This window comes from Dromiciops gliroides, chromosome 6, assembly GCF_019393635.1.
Source record: "Dromiciops gliroides isolate mDroGli1 chromosome 6, mDroGli1.pri, whole genome shotgun sequence".
Classification (NCBI taxonomy): domain Eukaryota; kingdom Metazoa; phylum Chordata; class Mammalia; order Microbiotheria; family Microbiotheriidae; genus Dromiciops; species Dromiciops gliroides.
Window position 1 is genome coordinate 277,280,064 of NC_057866.1, and position 21,323 is coordinate 277,301,386.

The 21,323-nt window shown below is 54.9% G+C and overlaps 1 protein-coding gene across 1 annotated transcript; it reads right to left on the minus strand.

Annotated features, from left to right (window-relative positions):
• Positions 1-108: 108 nt before the first annotated feature.
• Positions 109-20,368, minus strand: ERI1 (exoribonuclease 1). Its single transcript, XM_043971309.1, has 7 exons — positions 20,114-20,368; positions 16,695-16,861; positions 11,099-11,312; positions 9,456-9,539; positions 8,667-8,776; positions 4,644-4,758; positions 109-2,334 (listed from the first exon to the last, which is right to left on the minus strand). Exons 1-7 carry the CDS (start codon positions 20,225-20,227, stop codon positions 2,092-2,094), a joined length of 1,047 nt encoding a protein of 348 aa, XP_043827244.1. The 5' UTR covers positions 20,228-20,368; the 3' UTR covers positions 109-2,091.
• Between the last annotated feature and the right edge of the window lie 955 nt (positions 20,369-21,323).

The window sequence follows — 21,323 nt, forward strand, 5'->3', positions numbered from 1 at the left end:
TCTAGCCCTGCCTCTAAAGTGCATGCCCAAAACTTGGGCATTTGTCTGCGAGTTACCACTGAGAAAATAGGGATGCCTCCCCCACCCCCACCCCCACCCCCACCCCATGGGACTCTCCCACCAAGCCCCAGCCTTCCAGAGTTAAACTACAAGCAGGCCCGACTAGTAACAGGGAGGAAATGATATTGGGCAGAACAGCAGCTCCAAGAGCAGCTGGGAGGGTACACGGTGCCCAAACTAAACCAATATTTGGTTTGGCCAGCAAAGCAGAGGCAAAGCATGACCTCGTGAAGCCTGAGAGCGGCATGAGATAACAGCACAGTGACTTTTAAAGGGTCAGCACTCTGAACAAGACCAAAATGAAGCACTCGCTCCTAAAAAGGAGGGCGGCGTTCTGAAAAAGGGAAAGGACAGAAACTCCCAGCACAGAGAGCAGAGAGCTTCAGAGAGCACCCACATCAGGCTTTCTACAGAAACGTGGCACACGCCGCTCTGAGCTCCGGAGCACGACCCCACCAGGATCAAGTACCCCTGTGGCTGTGTGCCCGGAGGTTTTTAAATAAGGGGCGTGTTTCAAGTTAAAACAAAAATAAAACACCACAATGCAGCAGACTAATTAAAGAACGCCGTAATGGCACAGTCACGGACATATGCCAATCAAATACTGAGCAAACATGCGTAGCCTGCAAAGCCAACGCACGGGGAAGGGCAAGGAAACCGGCCTCCCCAGCTAGAGCATCTCTTCCTCAGTATCCCGCCGCTCCCCTAGCACGTCAGAGAGGACGCGCGGCTTCGTCTCTGCCCAGGAGTCCCCGGTATGTTCCTACGAAGAGCTCTAAAGAAGGCGGGCTGCAGGAAGAAGCAGGGAGAGCAGCCTCTGAATACACCCAAAGGAGGTTTTTGCCTCTAAGTAAGTTAAGCATCCTCCTCTGTCCACCGTCACAATGTTTTCTTTGGATCTTTTCCTATCTCGGTATCAATGATCGCTGTAGCACGTGGAGGGCAACACGACGATTTCTACACAACACACTGCAAACACATCTGAGCGCGGCCCCAGTGCTCTGGACCTTTTGACGCGCTCGCCGCAGAGAGGGACTATTCTAAATGAGCTGCAAGGACTCTGTCATGCTGAGAGTTCGTCTGTCTCCTAAAAGCACAAAATGGCTGGAATGCATTACTTGACTTGACTCTCCTTCTTGGCTGTGCTGAATGCGAATGGTGAGCTTGATTTTCCCAACTAACTGGAGATAAGCAGGCCTCATGCCCCCCTTCTTCTTGACTCGGTTTGACAAATGTTCAGCCTATGGCTGTGCAGCAGGGGAACCTAAAAGAAGCCTGTACAAACTTTAGAGTAAGTTCAATGTCCGCTGTTTTCTTTCTATCTGTCAGTAATCTACCTTTTCCATCAGATCCTAGGACTTGACCTGATTCTACCCAACCACCCACAGATGGTTCCTCTTCTAACTGTCCCAGGGCCCTACTAAGTGACCGCACCATGCGCATCGGTCGGAGGGTGGCCTGCCATCCCGCTCCTGACTTTGGCCTTCCTTCCTGCGGTCCAGGACATCTGAGTCAGATGCAGAGACAAGAATGAACAACAACTGCTTGGGGATGAGGTGCTTCTCCAGGGGAGGAAGTGCACACTGGCTAAGGACAAGCCCACCCAAATGCAGACTGGGCACCTCGTTTTCTTAAATGATCAAGCTCACTTTCAAAAAGGAACATACAGATATATATACACACACATGTGTCTGTGTGTGTGCACCAATGTATACATACGTGCGCACACAAACACATATATGAAAATCAACAATACTTTAAAGAACTAAAAGTGCTGGTGGCATTGAATTCAAATACTCCATCCATCTGCTGTTTGTTCAACAAATATATATACACACACACACATATACATATATATTTGTTCAACAAAATACACATATATGCACATATATCTGTAATAGAACTTTTAAATGTCTAAGGTGCTTGAATTTTGCATTGGAGAATTGGTTCAATGAACAACTGACCATCTGTTAACTTCTGGTGGCAACCCGAGCTGTGAGTTGCCATCTAGGAGGCAATAAACCTTAACTGTTAATTCCGGAAATGTGGCATCTGCGGGGCCGGGGCACCCTCTACAGGTGAAGATGAGGACACGCTTGTGAGCTGCCCCCCGTGCATCTTCTCATTGACCCGCAGCTCACAGCCGTCCTGAAGCATGCGGACTGCAATGCGAGAGATGTTCTTGGAGTCGTCAAGGCCACTGTGGGGCCGCCCATCATAACTCATCCCCAGCTTTTCAAGCATGATGGTCAGCTTGGTCTGGTTCCTAGGAACCTGGAAACAAAGCACATTAGATTATCTGTCGCATGGAACAATTTACAACTCTAGACCATCATCCTGATCCCCACGTGTAAGGCTGGAATGGCATACCAGCAGCGCCCAGAACTGCCTTGGCCCGCCCAGAACACATCCCAGCCTTGGTTATAACCAACCCACGGTGATTACAGGCAAATAGCCAAGTGTTTACATTCAAGCACCAAGGTGCTTCACAGGAACCCTAAAAACCAGTGAGAGAAGGGAGAAAGGAAGTACTCACACTAAGGAAAGCAGAAAACCACCCAAGTACATTCTCTGGGTATATTAGAGCATAGTAGCACCTCACAAAACTCAGTGCTGGTGGGGAAGTGATAAAATAGGTGCACTCATACATTAATGATGATACTGCAAAGCGGTGGAATCTTTGCAGAAGGCAATATGATAAGATTCTACAAAAAGTAAGAAATCGTCCTATGTATTACCACCCCCATTTGGCCCAATAAGCTCACTCTTGGGACTATACCTCAAAAGAACATCAAAAAATTTTAAAATGCATTTTGTGAAAATACTTATAGGTATAAGGGGATAACAAGGAAATGAGAGGTGACCAAGTGGTAGAATTGCTTAAAAACTTCAGTACATCAAGGTTAGAGAATATTACATTATCAAGAATATGTGGAAAAAAATTTATGGGGCAGCTAGGTGGCACAGTGAGTGGATAGAGCAGTGGCCCTGGAGTCAGGAGGACCCGAGTTCAAATCCGGCCTCAGACACTTAACACTTACTAGCTGTGTGACCCTAGGCAAGTCACTTAACCCCAAATGCCTCACAAAAAAAAAAAAAAAGAATATGCGAGGCCCTTTGGAAAAAATCTACCTACACTGTGTTACATGATATTTGCTGGATTTGCACTGTGAACGAGGGCTCCTCAAACATCAGTTCAAAAGTTCAAGAGGCAGCTAGGTGGCGCAGTGGATAGAGCACTGGCCCTGGAGTCAGGAGGACCTGAGTGCAAATTTGGCCTCAGATGCTTGACATTTACTAGCTGTGTAACCCTGAGCAAGTCACTTAACCCCAACTGCCTCGCCAAAAAAAAACCCCCCAAAACAAAAACACACACACCAAAGTTCTACCACAAAAGGAAAACTGATGCTATGAAAAATTGGGTTACATTCCTTCATTCTTCCTAAATCTCTACAGGAAATACTGTGACATCAAAGACGGTACTAACTGCTGAGAATCAAGGGTCAAAGTCAATACCAACTCCAAAGGAAAGAAAGAAGCTGCCGCTGCTGCCCGGGCACTCTGATTGGAAGGGATCTGAAGAAGGTCCGCCAGCCTCCAGCACTAAAGGGGCAGGATCTGAGGCGGCGCATGCTTGCTCTCCTCACCAGCAGAGTCCTCAGAGCCCGAGCTCCCTGGGGACGTCCTGGAGAACCAGCAGCACCTGCCACCTTACCAAACACTCCAAAGCAGTGGGAGGGAGAGCCGAAGAAGGTTCTCCGCAGCAGCAGCAGCAGCAGCAGCAGCAGCAGGGGGGACCCTGCCCCTAGGACTCGGGAAGACCACGAGGAAAGGATATGGGAAGATAACAAAAATGAATGGGACTGACCTGACCGAGGGGGGAGGGGGGAGGGTATGTGTGTGTGCGTGTGCGCGTGTGCATGTGCATGTGCATGTGTGCACACTCACCCTCTCGTTCCCCCCTGCCCCTCCTCCCCAATAAAGCTGCAGAAAACAGAAAGCCAAAAAATACATTTGTGAGGCGGCTGGAAGAGTTAGAACAGTTCCACCTGAATTGAGGGCCGGCCGGTGAGCGGCACTAAAGTCAGACATCCATTAGAACAGCAGCCAAATACTGGCCCGCTGAGCCGGCCATGCCCAGGGCCCAGGGCCCCAACACCCAATCTCTGAATCGAGTCTTGTCTTTGATCAGGGCATCATGGTAATGGGTTACCTGAAGCATCAATGAATGGCCCAGAGAGCTGACAAGGAAAGTGAGCAGCATCTGACTCTCCTTCCCCCACCCCCCTTTTCTCCCTCTCAGGCAATAGCTTGGATGCCCGACCCATCTAAGGCAAGCACCCACGGGGTGCAACCTACAGGGGAACAATCATCTGTGCCCCCCAACTATCACCTACCCCCACTCTTCCATCCCCAGAAGGGAGAGCTGTGCCAGCTGCAGCAGCTTCTCATGGGGAGATGGAAAGTAATCAGAAGCTGTTTCTGCAGGGACCCCACCCAGCACTTCCCTGACCTGAGCATGGTGCCCAAGGAGTCTATTAACATCAGTATCATCGCTCTTTAACAAAACAAACAAATATTACCTTGTAAAAGTTTCCATAGGACTTTCGAATATTGATCCACTTTTTGGCAAAAGTCGGGTATCTGAGCCTGCTGATTTGACACTGAATATGCAGGAACTTACTCATATCCCATGAACTGGGAGGGGAAGGGGAAAAAAAGGAGAAGGTGAACGCCAGAGTGCCAGAGTGCCAACCACTCCTCGTAAATCATTCTGTGTAGCCTAGATCTGTCACTGACTTAAATCCTCTCCACTCCCCCTTTACAACTACTCATTATCTCTAATCTTACAAAATCGGCTCCTCTAGAGTTAGAGCAATAGTTAGTCCCCCCCACTTCCTCCCCTTCACCTCCCCCCTTACTTAAATACCAGCTCCCCTGAGAACCAAGCGAAGACGGCTGAGTGGAGCGGGCAGCCCCGGCCGCTTGAGCCAGCCTGAACCTCCCGTTGAGGACACCCACCCACCCATGTGGAGAGCACCTGCTCCTGGACAGTGCTAAGAGTCCCTTTGGAGTCACCCAGTCATCCTCCTCAGGCTGACCCCAATTTCATTAAGCAAAGGAAGGAAAGGAGGGGGAGGTAGGGGACAAAGGGACAAGGGCTTAGAGAGCTCTTCCGGCAGGCCTCCCCAGGCTGCCTCCTCTCTGTCCTACTCCTCCCCCACCTCCTCCATCCCCACTAGCCACCACATGGCCGGAACGGTCACAACCCCTTTTCTTCTCTAACGCTGCACTGACTTGGGGGCAACGGCCAACCCTGTCCCTGCTTTCCGGGAGGTGATGAGCACCGAAGCATAACTGAACTGTGGGACCTTGCAGGCCTCCCGGTTCAGCCCTGACAAGAAGTGAAGCATCGGCCAAGCCTCCCCAGAAAACTTTGGGGGTTCCTGAGATGGAAGCAGCCCCTGCACCCCCAAAGTCAAGGCTCTTCCTCCACACCGAGCAGGGCAGCACAGAACAGAGCCCAGTGGCAGCCAGGCCAGCCATCCCTCTCTCCACTGCCCAGATCTGACCCATTGCTATCTCCTTGTACAACAGGGACCTGCCCCTATGCTCGCCGACCAGCACCACAGAGCAGAGGTCGGTCCTCTTGACACTCCGACAAGCGTGGCGACTCGTATCTGGACGGCCACCTCACTCTGCTGACTCACGCTACGTCTTCCGTCCTCGACAACCCAGATCCTTCCCCAGCTGCCGCCCAGGGGAGTCTCCTGGGATTCGGGGACGCTCTGGTCGGCCCCCTGATGAGCAGCCACGTTGGCTCCCTCTCTGTGCCACCTTGGACGAGCCTTCCATCCGCCACACGCTCAGCACCAGAAGGCCCCTCATGCCCAGAAGGCCACAGAGCCCTCGACGCCTCCTCCTTGGGGAGGGTCCCAAACACCTCCACACTCTCCTAGCGGCCCACAAGGACAGCCGGAGAGACTGTCGAGTGCAGTCGGTTGATCTAGTCTGTGTGGTCAAGGCACAAAGAAAGGTCAGCTCCACACGACCCGTCGTGCTAAAGCCATGCCCGCCGGGATCTCGGCTTCCTGTTCTTCATGGGCAAAAGCCAGCTGCCACACCTTGGGGCATGAGCCTCGTCAGACTCGAGGCAGCCACAAGAGCAGGACCTCTGTCCCTCCCCCTCGGTCCCACAGTACCACAGCTGAAAAAAGCCGGATTCTGGCTCAACCTCCCCATGGGTCAGTTCCCCTGGCTCTCACCAAAGGCCATGGCAGTCAGTTGGGCACTCTCTGATCCCACCTCCCTTGCCACCAGCCAGGAACGCTCTGTCCCTGCCAGGCCACATACCACCAAGAATGAAGCCCCCCACTCGAAGCTCCGGCCCCCTCCTCCTCAGGTCCTTCTCTCTTCCCCAATCTCGTCTCTCTCAGCAGAGGGCGAGCCTCAGGGCCCTCTGGACACCAGTCTGCTCCACAACCTTGGCTGCCCCTCCAGCAGAGCCCAGCACCCTGACCTGGCACTGGGCAGTGCCAGACAAACGTCTTCTCCTCCACCATGGGATTCTGAAGGCCAACGCTCTCTCCCGAGGCCAGAGAGATGAAGGAAAGGGGACCTAGAGTTTGGGAGGCTCACCTCAGCTTCTGTGACCCCAAGTCTAGCCTCTCGCCCCCACTCCATCCTGCTCCAGCCCAGCCAGCACTGAGGCGGCCCCACCTCCTCTCCATCTGTGAAAATCCCCCATGGTCCCGGTCCGGCCGCTCCTTGCGCCAGGCCTCCCCCCGACTCCCTTTCCCTGTACATGACACCTCCTGCCCCTCGTCTCTCCTGTCGTCAAGGCTAAGGGGTGAGCGTCCACATCCCACCAGGTCCGCCTTCATTTCCACCTCGGTAACCAGCCCCCCTCCCTTACTGATGGACTCCACTTTCTCCTGAGGGCTTAAAGCATCATCGGGGCATTCACGGGCTCTGCTGTTCTTGGCAAACGTCTGAATAACTAAGGCCCATCGCTCCTCTGGCCAGTCTTGCCGTCTGTCCCAAACCTGGCTATTCTCTGTTCCTGCCCAGGAAGTCTCTGCAGCAACCCTTGTTTCGACCCTTTGATCCCCAGCCAGATGCCTTCCACAGTGAGCGCTCCTCTCTCCTGCTGACTCATCATCTTGTCATCCCGAGCCTCAGGCGGGCAAGCGTGCTCTGGGAGCGAGTTCGGATCCCCACTATATCCCATGCTCGTTGCTCCCGCGCGGGAGGCAGCATTTAGGGATGGCCGCTCCCTTATCTCCTGTTGATTCCTCTCGTTCTCTGGGAGCCAGGGTCGAAGACAGAAGATCAGGATGTTTTCCCCATGCTGTTCCTTGTCACCGAATCAGACCAGGGAGACTCCGAGCAAATACATTCTGACGGGAGATGGCGCTCTCCCCCGTGGCTGGAGCCAGACGCCAACCCTCATCCTAAGGCACCGTCATCCCTTCTCAGACATGCCTCTCCTCACCAGCTGTGCCTAAAATCCTGCTGGGCTCCTGCGGGCCACCTTCCATCTCTTTACCCACAATCCACAATCAACACCGCTTCCTAGCTTCCTCCAGGCAGTATCGTTTGTGCCCACATGAAATCAGCAGAAGCAGAGAATAGTCACCCCAAGTGACAAGTCTGGGGCTCCATGGTCAGACCTCTGTGGCTGACCACCCACCACCACTCCTCTCTCCTTGCTCCGGCCTCTCGTGAATGCCCTCCTGTCTGACAGCACCTGTGCACGTCCACAGGTGAACATTCCTGAGAGGGCAAGTGGTGACTCATGCTCAGAGTGTCTGGGTCCCTACCCCACAACCACGCATTCCACACTCCAACCTCCTGACAGTCAAGGACTCCCCTGAACTCTGAACCACCGAAGAAGCACAGAGAACAGGATGAAGCACCAACACAAGCAGCGCAGAATGTGCCAGGGAAGTTTTGAGGAGGAAGGTTGTGTTAGGAGAAAGCTTCCCGGAGATGCCAGTGGAGGTGGGCCTAGCGGCAGCCGGAGTAAAAGAAGGAGAGGATGAGGCAGAGGGGGACAGATGCACATCAGCGCCCCAAAGAGCAGGCCCTGAGATATCGAGACCTGGAGAGGGGGGCCGAGGGGGCCGCCGGGGTCAGGGACAAGCGGCAACGTCGCCACCCGCACCAGCCCGTGTAAACGATGGGGCTGACAGTGGGGGCCAGCTCCGGCAAACTTTCAAATGCCGACGACCCCTGTCAGTTAGTCACTGCATCTGCTGTTACTCAAGCTAAGGACTGAGGACACAAGAAGCAGCAAAAGCCAGCCCCTGTGCTGGAGAAGCTCACCCTCCAAAGGGGCGGGACAGCGTGCCAGCCTGCTGCTCTCCCCTCGCCCTCTCAGGCGGGCGGCCTTCTGCCATCCCTGCCTGCCCCCTTCCAGCCCAGGCCCCTCTGTGGACGGCAGCTGAGTCACAGAAAGGATCATGGGAGAGATAAGAGCGTCTCCTGCCGGACGCCTCCGGAAAGCACGGCTACCATGGAAGCCCCCACAGCAGCCCATCCGCCCGCCCGCCCGTCCGTGCACAAAGGCAGGGTGCCTGTGATGTGTCCAGGGCTCTGCTTACCCGTCTGTCAGAATGGAGTACTTGTATTTTGTTCCCAGCTCCTTGCGGCGCATCCAGTCCACGACTTCCTGAAGCACCTGAGGGAAGGTGTTTGCTCGGTCCACCAGGTCCTGAAGATGTGAAATGGAAAGGTGGGGGGTCAGTCTTGAGTCAACAGTCCAGTCTGCCGGACAGCAAGTGAGAGTGAGAAAAGGGGCCGCCTGTGCACACCTGTCTGCTTTTCAGGAACCACTTCCTCAATTCAGGCTAGCCTACCCCTTACTCTCGGGCACACGTTCATTTACAGCCACACATTGGGGGTGCTCAGGATCAGGGGCAACTGTCACCGTGCCAACCTAACTGGGGAGTGCAATCGCTTTAAATTCTAGAACAGAATTAACCCATAACTTAAGGAGCCTTTGGCCAGGAAACTAAATCCTGTGGCGAGGCTCAGCATAGGACAGGCTATGAACCAGGACATACTAACAGGACACCCAGTATTAGGAGAGCATCTCTCCTCAGGGTATGGACATTCACATGACTGACCATCAGAGACACCACTGTCATGATGGCTGAGGAAAATCTCACAAGATGGTTGACAGCCCTAGACCGTCCTGCCAAGCTGATGGGGGGAGGCACTGCTAAACGTCTTCTGTTCTTTTAAGGAGACCAAAGTTTGACTGCCAATCGATAAGGATTTTAATTATGTTGTCAAATAGCAAATAAGCCCTTCTACCTTTTATAAAAGAAAGCCTGAATTTTCCGCCCTTTTTCCAAAGCCTCCAAAGAAGCAGCCTGCAGCATAATCACCTGTGTAATTCCTGTGAGGTTGACGCAGAAGTCAGAAAGCTGCGTGTTAATCTCTGGCCTCACGTACTGCTGGAAGGTGTCTTCCTACAAAGGAAAGAGACCCCGGGCTCGTCAGCAGGCGAGACACCAGCTGACAGCAGCCCTTCCTCAAGTGACGGCCCTTTCCAAGGGACGCACTTTCACGTACCTCTAAAACTGGGGCGAGATTACAAAGAATTACGGTTAGCTAGATTGGAGTCTGGAGAATTTCAACACAGTCCTGGGGATGATAAGCTCTTTAGAACCTCATGCACATAGCCAAGCATCTGGTTAACAAAGAGTAATCAGGAAGCAAGAGGCAGGGATGAACCCCAAGGTGAACAACTGTCTAGACTCCGCTAGAGCCAAGTGCAGACTGCTCAGTCGCTGAGGGTTCCCAAACCAGCCTGGGCACTGTCTGATTTCTGCCACAGCAGAATGACCCACAAACAAGAAGTGCCCAGAAGCCACCCCAGAAGAGCAGCTCTCCGGGATACTGGGAGGAGCAGGAGGTGAGCACCACGTTCAGCCCGGCTCCGCCCTGTTCTTCTCCTCTCCAGACCTGTGGGGGCACTGTCTCTGCCCCTGCCGATGCCTTTCCCCACAGCCAGGACAGGAACTTTCACTGCCAAGGTCAAACAGCTTGCCGGGCCTTGGAAGAACAAGGGCTGCCTGAGCAGCGTCAGTGACTGAGATCGGACTACTTCTTATGGGAGTCTACTCCACCTTGCGGCTGCACCCAGCATAATAAAGTTGTTGCTCATACAGAATCCGCACGTGCCTTCTGGTAATGCCTCTCCAGGAATTCCCACGGGACAACCCTCGAGTACCCAGCCGCCTGGTGCTCCCTTCCCTCTGCACTGTCTCTTTTTTTGGCGGGGCAATGGGGGTTAAGTGACTTGCCCAGGGTCACACGGCTAGTAAGTGTCAAGTGTCTGAGGCCGGATTTGAACTCAGGTACTCCTGACTCCAGGGCCGGTGCTTTATCCACTGCGCCACCTAGCCGCCCCTGCACTGTCTCTTAAAATGTGGTGCTTCGGAGGGACCCGGTCCTCCCCCCAAAGGCAACTGTCTCCATGAGGGTGGCAGCCTGACTGGGAGCCGGCCCACTCACCTCCCTCATCAACGCCAACATGGGATAACTATGTCACTTGTCTGACACAGAAAGGAGAAGGGAGCGAGAGTCCTTAGCTGGGCCATAACTAGATATCGAAGAGGGAAGGAAAGGATCTCCGTGTCCCAAAATACTGAGAGCAGCTCTTTTGGTGGCGGCCCCAAATCAGAAGCCACAGGGGTGTCCTTCTGTGGGTGAATGGCTCAGCCAAGAAACATTCTTATGCCGTCAGAAATCACGAAATGGACCATTTCTGAGGCATTTGGGAAGACCTCAGCCACGTGATGCCCAGTGAACGTATACAATGACAACAGCCTCAGAGAGAAAACAACTTTGAAAAACTTGAGAGGCCAGACCAGCGCCATGAAAAACCACGTGGTCAGAGGACTGAAGAGGGAATGTGCGGCTCACCTCCTGCCATAGGCCACATTAAAAAGCACGGTGCCCCTGGGTGCCAGGCTTCCCAGAGACACAGACGGACACCCGCAGCAGAGCACCCAGGTTTACTTACAATCTCCAGGGTGTGTGTGTTCAGTAAGACGATCGGAAACTCAATGATCTCATGGGTGAACTCGGGGGGGTTGCCCTCCTCACAGGTGGCTTCAAAGTCGATGACGCAGATGTAGTCATAGTAGCTGTTGGTGCTGCCGTCCTCCCACTGCTGGGTCAGCTTCTCCTTCTTATAGTAGTTCTTGAGCCGCTTCTTGAGAACATCCTTCACGCCTCTGAGGAGAGAGGGGCAACGTGATCAGAGCACAGGCGACTCACGGGCCTGGGACTAGAGGTCACATGTCACTGACTTAACTGAGAAAGGGTTGGAGCGCACGAATAGGAAGGTTTCCAAGAAGAAATTCAGGGTATCAGTAAATAGGAGGGGAAACGTGATGCTGCAGGTCACTGAGAATTAGGGAAGGTACTGTAAAGCACCCGCGAGGGAGGCCCAACACCCCACCCATCAGCATGGAGCTATCTGATGACAAACACCGGGGAGCTGGAAGAGCACAGGTGCCAGAGGGCCCCGCAAAGGGCATGCCCTCTGGCCCAGCCAAATCAGTGCCACGGCTACAACCCAAAGGAATCTGGAGGAAAAGCAGCTCTTCTCAAGGTGTCCCAAGTGGAAACGAAGAAGGCATTTCTACTTCTGGGCAAGGGTTGAACAAATGGTAGTAAGTGGACAGAAAGAAATGACAGTGCCCTGAGAGATGACATGGGTACTTTCAGAGAAACTGAGAAAATCCCTATCAACTCACACCGAATGAAGCGAGCCAAATGAGGGGAACAACATATTCAACAACACCCTATGAGAGCAGCTGGACGTGATGATGAGCCAAAAGAGACACGGCTGACGTGGGAATCTGTTTTGCTCAACTATGTAGATATGCATTTAAAGATCTGGGTTTGGGGCTGCTCCGTGTTTTAAATGTGCCCAATGGAGAAAGGGAGTTGTGTAGGAGGGGCATCTTAATTTACAACTCACACCCCCACGATGCCAGAGGAGTAAAAAACATAAAATGAAACAAAGACAGATAAAAATAACGTAGAAGGAACCAGGACTTCAAACAGCTAACGAGGCCTAATACAATGAGAGGCACAGGACTACAAGGTCTACTCAGAGGTAAGAGTCTAGTGAAAAGGGCTGGGTTTTTCACTGGCCATGTCTAGCTCTCCCATGCCCACAGAGGTTCCAATGAACCTCTTTCACTTCTGAAGCTGGTGCTCAAACACACAGGTACCCACGTTACACGCTGGCCTAGGCAGGGTCTGGGATTTGTATCAAACCACAAAGTGGAGGTTTGAGTACAAATTTAGACACAAAAATCTAGCCCGACTGCCCGGCACAGTCCTGAGGAGAACACACCAAGGTCTTCTTCATGGGTCACTGGATCCCACATTGGGGGTCGAGAGGGCCCCGAGAAACGCTCAGCTCTTCCAAAAGTGGGCACGAAGCGCTTGCAAGGTCTTCTTTGGGCCATCAGCCTTGTTGATAGGGCCGAAGCTTTAGCTTTAGAGGCGGAAGGGGCCCCTTAGAGGATGGCTAGTCCAACCCCCTCACTCAATAGCTGAGGAGAGACATGGAGTGACTAGCCCAAGGTCACAAAGGTAGTGAGCGTCCAAGATGACATTTTGTTCTGTCCTATCTCCCCCATAGCTGACAGGACATGACAACACTAATCTCCATCAATCTCACCAGAGCCAGCTGGCCCCTCCATGGGCAGCCTGGTGCCCCTGCCCTCAGACACTCGCTTGCTTCACTGAGGACCGGCCTCCCAGGCTACAGGCACCGCCAGCAAAGCTGGCAAACAGGCTCCAGACATCCCAGGCCGAGGCAAAAAGGCTGCATTTGAAGTCAGGAAACCTGGGCTGGCTGGCATCCCTTCTCCTCTTCTGTAAAGTGAAGGAGGCGCTGACCTGGCACAGGGTTCTGACACAACCTCCTTAGGCAACCTAGTGCTGCCCAGGAACTTCCCATCACAATCACACTTTTAAACACATGAAAGAAATACATGGAATCACAAAGGAAACCAATTAATTACATTGAAGATGTGACTTTTTTTCCAATCCAAGCACTAAGGCCCCCCAAAATCTACCTCGGGCAGTTTACAAACTCTTGGACCACCTTGTCAGCAGGTCCCTTGCAGGCCAGCTGCACGTCCAGTTAGGTTTCAAAGGGCATGTGACCTGTTTTACTGTCTCTTAACTTATCTTGCTAAAAATGTCCTAATCCCCTTTTCATCTGGCTCAGGTCCTGAAAGGTAAATGAATATTAGAAGATTATCCAGGCATAGGCCTAGCTCACAAACCCGTGTTTGCCCCCTCTATGAACTCCCAGATGTTTTTTGCTAACTCTAGCTATAGCTTCACGTGGGAAATTGCCCATTTTGACCAAGAGTGGGAACATGAAGGAGGATACCGTGCTGGGATCCTGGCCATGTCCCTCCTAGGCATATCTCACTGATTAACTGCCTAAGGTTCCCAGGAACTAGCCATTCCTGGGGACTATAAACAATTCCAGGGGTTGTCCTGGGGGGTTGGCTCCCCCTCAGGAGTATGTGCTGAGAAACTAAAAGTTTATTCCAACTTCTCTGGAAATGATCCTGCACCAATTCGCTTGGTGTCAATCATAAAATTAGCTCATCATACAAGCTGCTATTGGTGGCTTCAAGCCACTTTTGTTTAAAGTACTATATAAGTCAAAAAAGCCCCCACCTTTTTAGAGTCTTACCCATGGAGAGGACGCTCTGCCCAGGATGTTCCCAATCGGGACTCTGGGAGGCTGTACCGGGACACCCAGCCAATTGGACCCAGGAGTTGGTGCTTCCCCGATTTGGTGATATCTTTCTCTTTAAATCTCTACATAGTGATCACTTTTGCTTTAATAGTTACATTGTTAGGCTGCCTACTTTATTGCTGTTGCAAAACTAATATCTCTTTTCCTGTACTATAATATTCATTAAATTTCATTTTCTTCACCTGGTGTTGGAGTGTCATTTTTGTAGGAGCGAATCCGAACATTATCCTTACCAATACAGGTCCTCTGCCGAGTGTCAGGGAGGTGGTGTGTCTGACCCTGCTGCCGTCATCCACAAGGGCTTGGAAAGAACTGAATGTTCCTCATCTACAGGCAGGACGCTCTCTCCCAACTAGCAGCCATGCACACTCCTCTTTGGGCCTCAGCACAGACTCATCCCCCCAGCGCTGCCTCCAGCTCCCAAGGCCGTCCATTTCACCTTTGCAGTGTCTCTTGTCAATTACCTCCAGTCTCTCCTCTGACCCCTCCCCCAGGCTGAGGAGCAGGCCCCTCATGGCCTCCCAGCTGATTAGTGCAGTGGCTGCCTGCCTCAGGGCTCCCCCAACTCTAGTCCATCCTCCAAAGGGATCTTCCTAAAGCTCAGTCTGACCACGTCCCCTTCCTGCTCAATCACCTCCAGGATCCAATACAAAATGCTGTGTGTGGCACTCAAAGCCCTTCCCACCTGGCCACTCCTCCTTTTCCAGTCCCTCACGAGCAGTGACCCTGGCCTCCTGGCTGCTCCTCCTCGGCTCTGGTCATTCCCTGGGACCACCCTCCAGGCCGGGGACACTCTCCCTCCTCCTCTCTGACTCCTGACCACAACTCCATCTTGTTCGGAAAGCCCCGCCCCCTTCATTCCAGTGCCTTCCCCTGTCAATCACTCTCTACTCACCCTGCAAAGAACTTGTCTGTAGACAGCTGTTCTCAGGCTGTCTCCCCGACCAGACAGATAGGAAGCTCCCTGAGGACAGGGCCCGTCTGCTGCCATGTTTTGTGCCCGAGTTGACCCAGGGCACCCGAGCTAGACAGCAAGCCAGAACCTCTTCTCTCCCTCCTGGAAAGCCTCTCGTCTGGCCCGTCTCCCAAGGCTCTCCCTCATCGAATGTAGCTAAAACCCAGGCCCAGGGAGGTCTTCAATGGCAACCCAAGCTTCTGAGACCACATATTCCCTCTGAATGGGGGAAGCTGCACCCCGACTGAGAGTCCCTTCTGTCAAGCCAGCCTGATTGCCCGCACGGCAGTTTTGTCAGGGCTCAGGGACAAACACTGAAAGGAAATGAGCCAGGCAAGAGGATTTTAGGGAAAGCTAAGGTGAGTGTGGGGCCACCCCCCAGCCCCCCAACTCCTGGCTACACAAAGACAGACACACCCTGAAATCTGCCACAAAAACGGTCGTCAAGGCAAGGAAAAGAAATCTTAGCCATGGAAACAGTGGCACTGAAATAGTGGCTCCTTGGCTGTGAAAGGCAAACTCATCATGCCTCGGTGGGTCTATCTAGGGCATGGGGTCATAGACCCAGAGCTGGAAGTGACCTTGCTGGGAGCTAAGCAGCCCTCCCTCTCGCCCGTTTAGAAGACAGCGATGACCGTCGCTAACGTTCATGTAGTGCCTGCACTGTGCCAAACATTTTATACAATTGTTATGTCACTGGATCCTCACAACAGCCCTGAGAGGCAAGTGCCACTTCATCACCTGCATTTTACAGGTGAGGAAACTAAGGCAGAGATAGGTTAAGTGACTTGCTCAGTATGACTCAGCTAGTCACGTGAGCTAACTCCAGGCCCAGAGCTCTACCCAGGGGGCCTCCACAGGCTCTTTTTAAAGCCCCAGACCCAAGCCAGCATTCCGACCTTTGTGTCTGGCCTCCCATAGTGCCCTTCAGTCTGCTCCCATCAGGACAGAATGGGAGCCATGGGCAGTCCTAGCCAGGGCGCCCCCATACACTTCCCGTGTGAGGGCAGGAGCCATGGGTCTCACTCGTTTTTGTAGTCCATCTCTCTCCTTCCTTCTACTCTTCTGAGAGAACCAGGCTGCCACACGAGTCATCCTGAACCCCTACTCAGCCAAGAGCCGGGGCTCTCTCACAGTGACACCAGAGGCGAGGTCCCAGGTGAGGCGGTCACCAGGGCACAGACGGGCTGCCTGTGACCCCAGACCATGAGACTTCCATCCATCCCAGGCGACGCTGGAGAGCCGAGGCCACCCTCTCCATACGCGGGCAAATGCCCTAATAGCCTCACTACAAAGAGGGAAGAGGGGCTTTTGGCCGTACGCTCGGCAGCCCTTTCTTTCCCTTTCCCTGTCTCCACAGGACAGCTTTCCTTGGCAATCCCTTGGCACTGTCCCGAGTGGGGCCAGGACTCCAGGAAGGTAAAGAACCTGGACCCCCAAAGGTCCGATTGCTACTCACTGCCAGCGATTCCCAATGACCAGAAATTACTTTCCTTGAAAGATTCAGACTTGGACTTAAACACTGAATCAAGGAGATGAGCCAGCAAAGTGCGGTGTGGAGGGCAGCCCTCGCCCGGGCAGAGGTCCTCCTAAGCCACTGAGCCCAAGCCACTCTTGAAGACCCTCACCCTGGGCACACCGCCTGGGCCTCCCCTTCAAACCCAGAGTTCTTCCCCGCCCTTTCACTAGCTGACATCTTTCCTTAAATCATACAAATAATAATGTAAACAGCTGCCTGTTCTCATCTTCTTTCTGGATTCAGCTCACTAGTAGCAGTGACTATTAAATATGCTTTCTAAGTCAAAACCAAATCCCAAAACCAGCACGCCCTAACAGGTGAATTTTAAGAATAAAAAAGCATACCTGGTTTCAAGCTTGAATTCTGAAAGTTTAGCTCGGAGTTCTTCCTTAGTCATTCGATTAATGTAACCATTGGTAACAGCAATTTCTTTGTAAACTGGGTCACTGAAGTCCCTTGAATTGGAGACGGTAGATTTCTTTCTGTTGGCTTCTTGGTATCGTTGTTTACCCTGAAAAAAAAAAACCAGACAGATTCTCTCATTAGTCTGAAAGTTCCAGAGAAGATGCTATGTCCCCTCCTGGCCCCCCATGGGTAACTTGCCATGGGCACAGCCTTCCCGCTAGCTGGGTGCCACATTCCTGATGCTGGCGAGCCAGCACCCTTGCTCCCTCCTAGCCAACTCTGTCTTCAGCTACAATGTTATCAATGGTGGCTGGATCCAGGAGCCCAGAATGCAACATATACAAGGCCTGGGCAGTGGGGGAGGAAACTGGGAGTGAAGTATGCCAGTACATCACAAATGGCCTTTGGGAATGTGCCTCTTTTTTTCAAAGGAGGCTCTCCCATATCGAAAGCTGCAAATGCAAGTCACAATCTGCAGGCACTCCCCCCCCCAAAGGCTTAGTGAATACTTGGGACTGTGCACACAAACAAGCCCTAATGAGGGGGGCCAGGGTCCAAAGCCAGCTAGCAAAATGCCCTGAGCCCAGAGCTTTAGCTACATCGTGAGTCTGATCAACTTCTGCAGAGCACCCCAAGATGCTATGACCTGGAGATGGGGAAAGGGGAGTGAGCAGGGGCTCCTAGCATGACGAAGGGAGCTACTGTGTGTCCCTGTCTACTGTGAGTGACCGACACCCGCTGCAGCACCCCACCAGAGAGTGCAGGAAGCAAAAAGGCGGACAACCTAGGGGCTAGGAGGAAAACCCAGCCAGATGCCACCCAAGGCTCACTAAAGGCCAGGGCGGCAGACCGCCAAGGGTAAGGACGACAAAAAAGCAGTGAGGGCAGGGACTGGCTATGGTCAGAGGTCTGCCAATGACAAACCCCAAGTATGTGGGCACCAGATGCATCAATGGGGAGGGGGTAAAGGAGGGAGAAGAGAGGAGCTGAAGGCCTGCCTGGCATTCTCTAGGGGATCAGGAGGAATGGGAAGGTCACTGAGAGGACTGAAGGCTTCAAGAGCAAACAAAGAAGAAAAAATAAATCCCTCCCCCCCCCAAGAAAAGTGAAGCCTGGCCTGTGGCTGGCAGCTCTAAGGAGCCAGAACTCGCTAGAGTTCCAGGGCTCTTCCCAAAGAAGGAAGCAACGAGGAAGAAGAGGAGGAGGTGCAGGGAGCAGCATGGAGGCCGGTGCCCCATGAAAGAACACCCAGGAAGCTGCATGGCCCTGGCCTGGCGAGCTGGCAGCTTCCCTGGGGTCTCCTGGTCACTTCTCAGCCTCTCCTGCAGGGGGCTCTAGAGAGGCAAGTGCCACCCCTATACACTCATACTACACACATACATACATACATACATAGGGTGTCTCTCCTCTTAGTCGGGGAGCTCCTGGAGAGGAGCTTAACAAATGCTTATCGCTTGCTTGATGGGGAAGAGGACATGACAGCAAGACTTGGCCCGCTTTACGGGAGGCCAAAGCGCCCTTTATCCCTGCCGCTGACCCCAGAGAAGTGTGGGCTTGGGCGTGAGGAGCAGCAAAGACAGTGGCTTGGGGGGGAGGGGGGAGGTCAAGCTTCTCATCTACAACCTCAACTAGAGCAAACCTTGGGCCAGCCACAGCCAGCACAGGACAGCTCCTAAGTCTATCTGCAGACACTCCTGAGTCCCTCTATTTACACACAGACACAGGGAAACGAATCCATACATTTCTACCCACACCCATCTGCCCGGAGCCTAGAGGAGAGGACTCTGGACCCCCAGGGCTCCCCACCCCAAGTCCCGGCTCAGTCAGAGGGGCAGAGATGGCTCTGGAGCAGGCCCTAAAATTCAGAGGAGGCCTAAGGGTTCCAAGGAAGCCCGAGTCCAGGCCGCCAAGGGCTGTGAGGGACAGGGAGACTAACAGACTTGGGAGCAGTTGGGTCCTGCGTTTCAGGCTGGGCCCTACTCCATATTTAAGGCAACCTGTATGTATGACCCTGGGTAAGTCACTCCTCTCTGGGGCTCGGTGTCCTAACCAGGAGGCTGGACCAAGGGGCTGTGAGATCCCTTTCAGCCCTGATTCTGCTGCTATGACCGGTGTGGGGGGGTGGGGGGGAATAAGCATTTGTCAGACACCAACTATGTGCCAGGCCTCCCTATCAGAGATCTCTGCACACTCTCCCAGCTCCACCTTCGGTACCCCCAGTTCCTGGGGCGCCCTTAATCCCTTCCTAGCCCATTAAGTCGCCTTCTAGGCCCCTTTCGCCCCTCTTCTGCCATTCGCACCCCACCCCCACCAAAGCCCTGAAGGCAGACCCTTCCCCCACAATCGAAGGGACCCCAGCCAGTCCATGGGCACTGGCTAAGCCGGCAGCGAGGGGGCCCAGGCCCTTGGAGGCTGGGTGACCCTGGGCGAGCCCCTTCGCCCTGCTGGCCTCAGTTTCCTCGGGTGTAAAGCGGGCTAGGGAAGGGCATGGCCGGCCCCTGCAAATGCGGTCACGGAGCCAGAGGCGGCGGCCAACCCAGTGAGCAACAGCCTGTCTAAGGAGTCCGAGCCGCGCCGCAGAGCCAGCCCCGGCCAGCCCCGGCCAGCCCCGGCCAGCCCCGGCCAGCCCTGCCAGCCCCGGCCGGAGGCAAGTCTCCGGAGAAGGGCAGTCTTCAGGCCCCCCAAAGAGCGCTTGGGCTAAGGCGGGAAACGCCCGTGGGCGCGCCCGGCAGACGGGCAAGAGAACGGGCTGGGGGTGATGGGAAGAGGGCGCGCTAATACACCGCGGGCGGGACGCTCTGGGGAGCGGCCCCCAATCGCACAAGGACAGCGATCGGACCGCGGGCCGGCCACGCCCTCACTGGGCTTCTGTCCAAGGAAGCCTTTGATGAGAAGAGAAAAAAAGACGCGATCTGCTCCAAAATGTTTATTTTATAACGCTTTGTGATGGCCAAGAGCCGGGGGTCAGGGCCGGAGAAGCGCCGCGGCACCGCGGGGGGAGGGTCCACTCCCGAAGAGGCCCCCACAGCGGGAACCCGGATGGCTGCGGGAACCCGGATGGCTGCGGGAACCCGGATGGCTGCGGGAACCCGGATGGCTGCGAGAACCCGGATGGTGGCGAGAAGGCGGGAAGCACGTGGGGGCGGCCCACACGCCTGCGCAGACGACGGATCGAGCCCGAGGGAGGTGGGGGGAGAAACGACCCCCCACCGGAGGATGCGCCTGCGCAGTCAGGCCAGGCCCAGGGTTGGGGGGGGAAGGGACCCAGCGAGAGGAAGCGCCTGCGCAAAAAGGGGTGCAGACCTAAAGAGGGGGATGGGAGGGGGGGGGGGGCCGAGGGGGCGCATGCGCGGCAAACCTGACTCCTTCCCGCCGGTATGAACTCCTCCCAGGGGACTGGGCCGTCGCTGCCCCCGCGAAGCTGGCCCTCCTGACCCTCCCCAGCGGGCGGCCAGCTGCCGCATGCCTCCATCTCAGCTGGACCGTCGACCGTGAGAGCTCTCGGGAGTGCCGCACAAGCCTTGCTCTCCTGCACCCCGCCCCCACGCCGAGCAGCCGCGAGGACAATCTCCCGCCTCCGGGGTCGAGCACGTGCTGGCGTGGGCACGCAGCGGCCGGGCACGCGCGCGCATGCATACGCATGCGCCAAAGCGGAGAGCCGAGCTCCGCTCCGCCCTCCCTGCGGCCCCGTGCACAGGCGGGAAGGACGAGGGAGGAGCGGAGGGAACAGTCGAGGTCACGTGATGCCACTCCCTGTGGGCGGACGTCACAAATAAGGCCGAGCCACGCCCCTTGCACCCGGCCTGCTTCGAGTCCTGCCTCTCCCAGGCCAACAGAGGGAGGGGTCTTCTTCCAGCTCCAGTGCCTCTCCCGCACCCTTTCCCCACTCAAAAACCTTCTGGGGCTCCCCAGTTGTCCAAGAACCAAGTCGGCCCCTCCCAGGCTCCTGATCTGTTATCCCCTCCGCCTCGCCCAATGCTCCTAGCTGACGTCACCAGTATCTCCCGCTCCGTAGAGGTCCTACTGCCCGGGATGCCCCCCCCTCTCTACCGCAACCTCCCGCACTCAGGGCCCCCTTAGAGATCAACTCAAGGGCTGCCCTGGGGGGTGCTTCCTGGGCACCCCCATGGGCTCCCCACATCCCCAGTAGAGTGTGAGCCCCTGAGGGCGGGGCCCAGCCCGGCCCAGTCACGGGCGGCCTGGATTGCGGGATTCGAGGCAGCGCCCCCTGCAGAAACCCTGACCCTGGAGCCTCGGTGCACCCCCCCCCCCCTTTGGAGCCTTTGACCCACGTGACCTCACTGTGGGTCAGGGCACGAGGAGCTGGGAGGAGCTGGGAGGGCCCCGCCCCAGGCCGGCACGAATGGCCCCCACGGCGGAAGCCTAAGGGTCCTGGAGGCGGGCGGCCCCCTGCTTTGCACACAGAGCCCGGCGCCCCCGTGCCCCACTGTCCACCCCAGAGCTCTTCACAGAGGCGTCTCTTCCGGCAGCCGGGCCAGCGCCTGCCCCGGGGGCACTCGCCGGAAAGAGCCTGTGGGCAGGCCCTCGCCCGGCGCCTCAGCCCGCCC

What these genes read in the sequence shown, in the direction of transcription:
- ERI1 (XM_043971309.1), bottom strand. Translation starts at nt 20,227, where the DNA reads ATGGAGGCATGCGGCAGCTGGCCGCCCGCTGGGGAGGGTCAGGAGGGC. An exon ending in ACCTCACAGGAATTACACAG is followed by an intron (nt 8,777 to 9,455) that starts GTGATTATGCTG and finishes TCACATCTTCAG; the next exon opens with GACCTGGTGGACCGAGCAAA. An exon ending in TACTCCATTCTGACAGACGG is followed by an intron (nt 4,759 to 8,666) that starts GTAAGCAGAGCC and finishes TTCCCCTCCCAG; the next exon opens with TTCATGGGATATGAGTAAGT.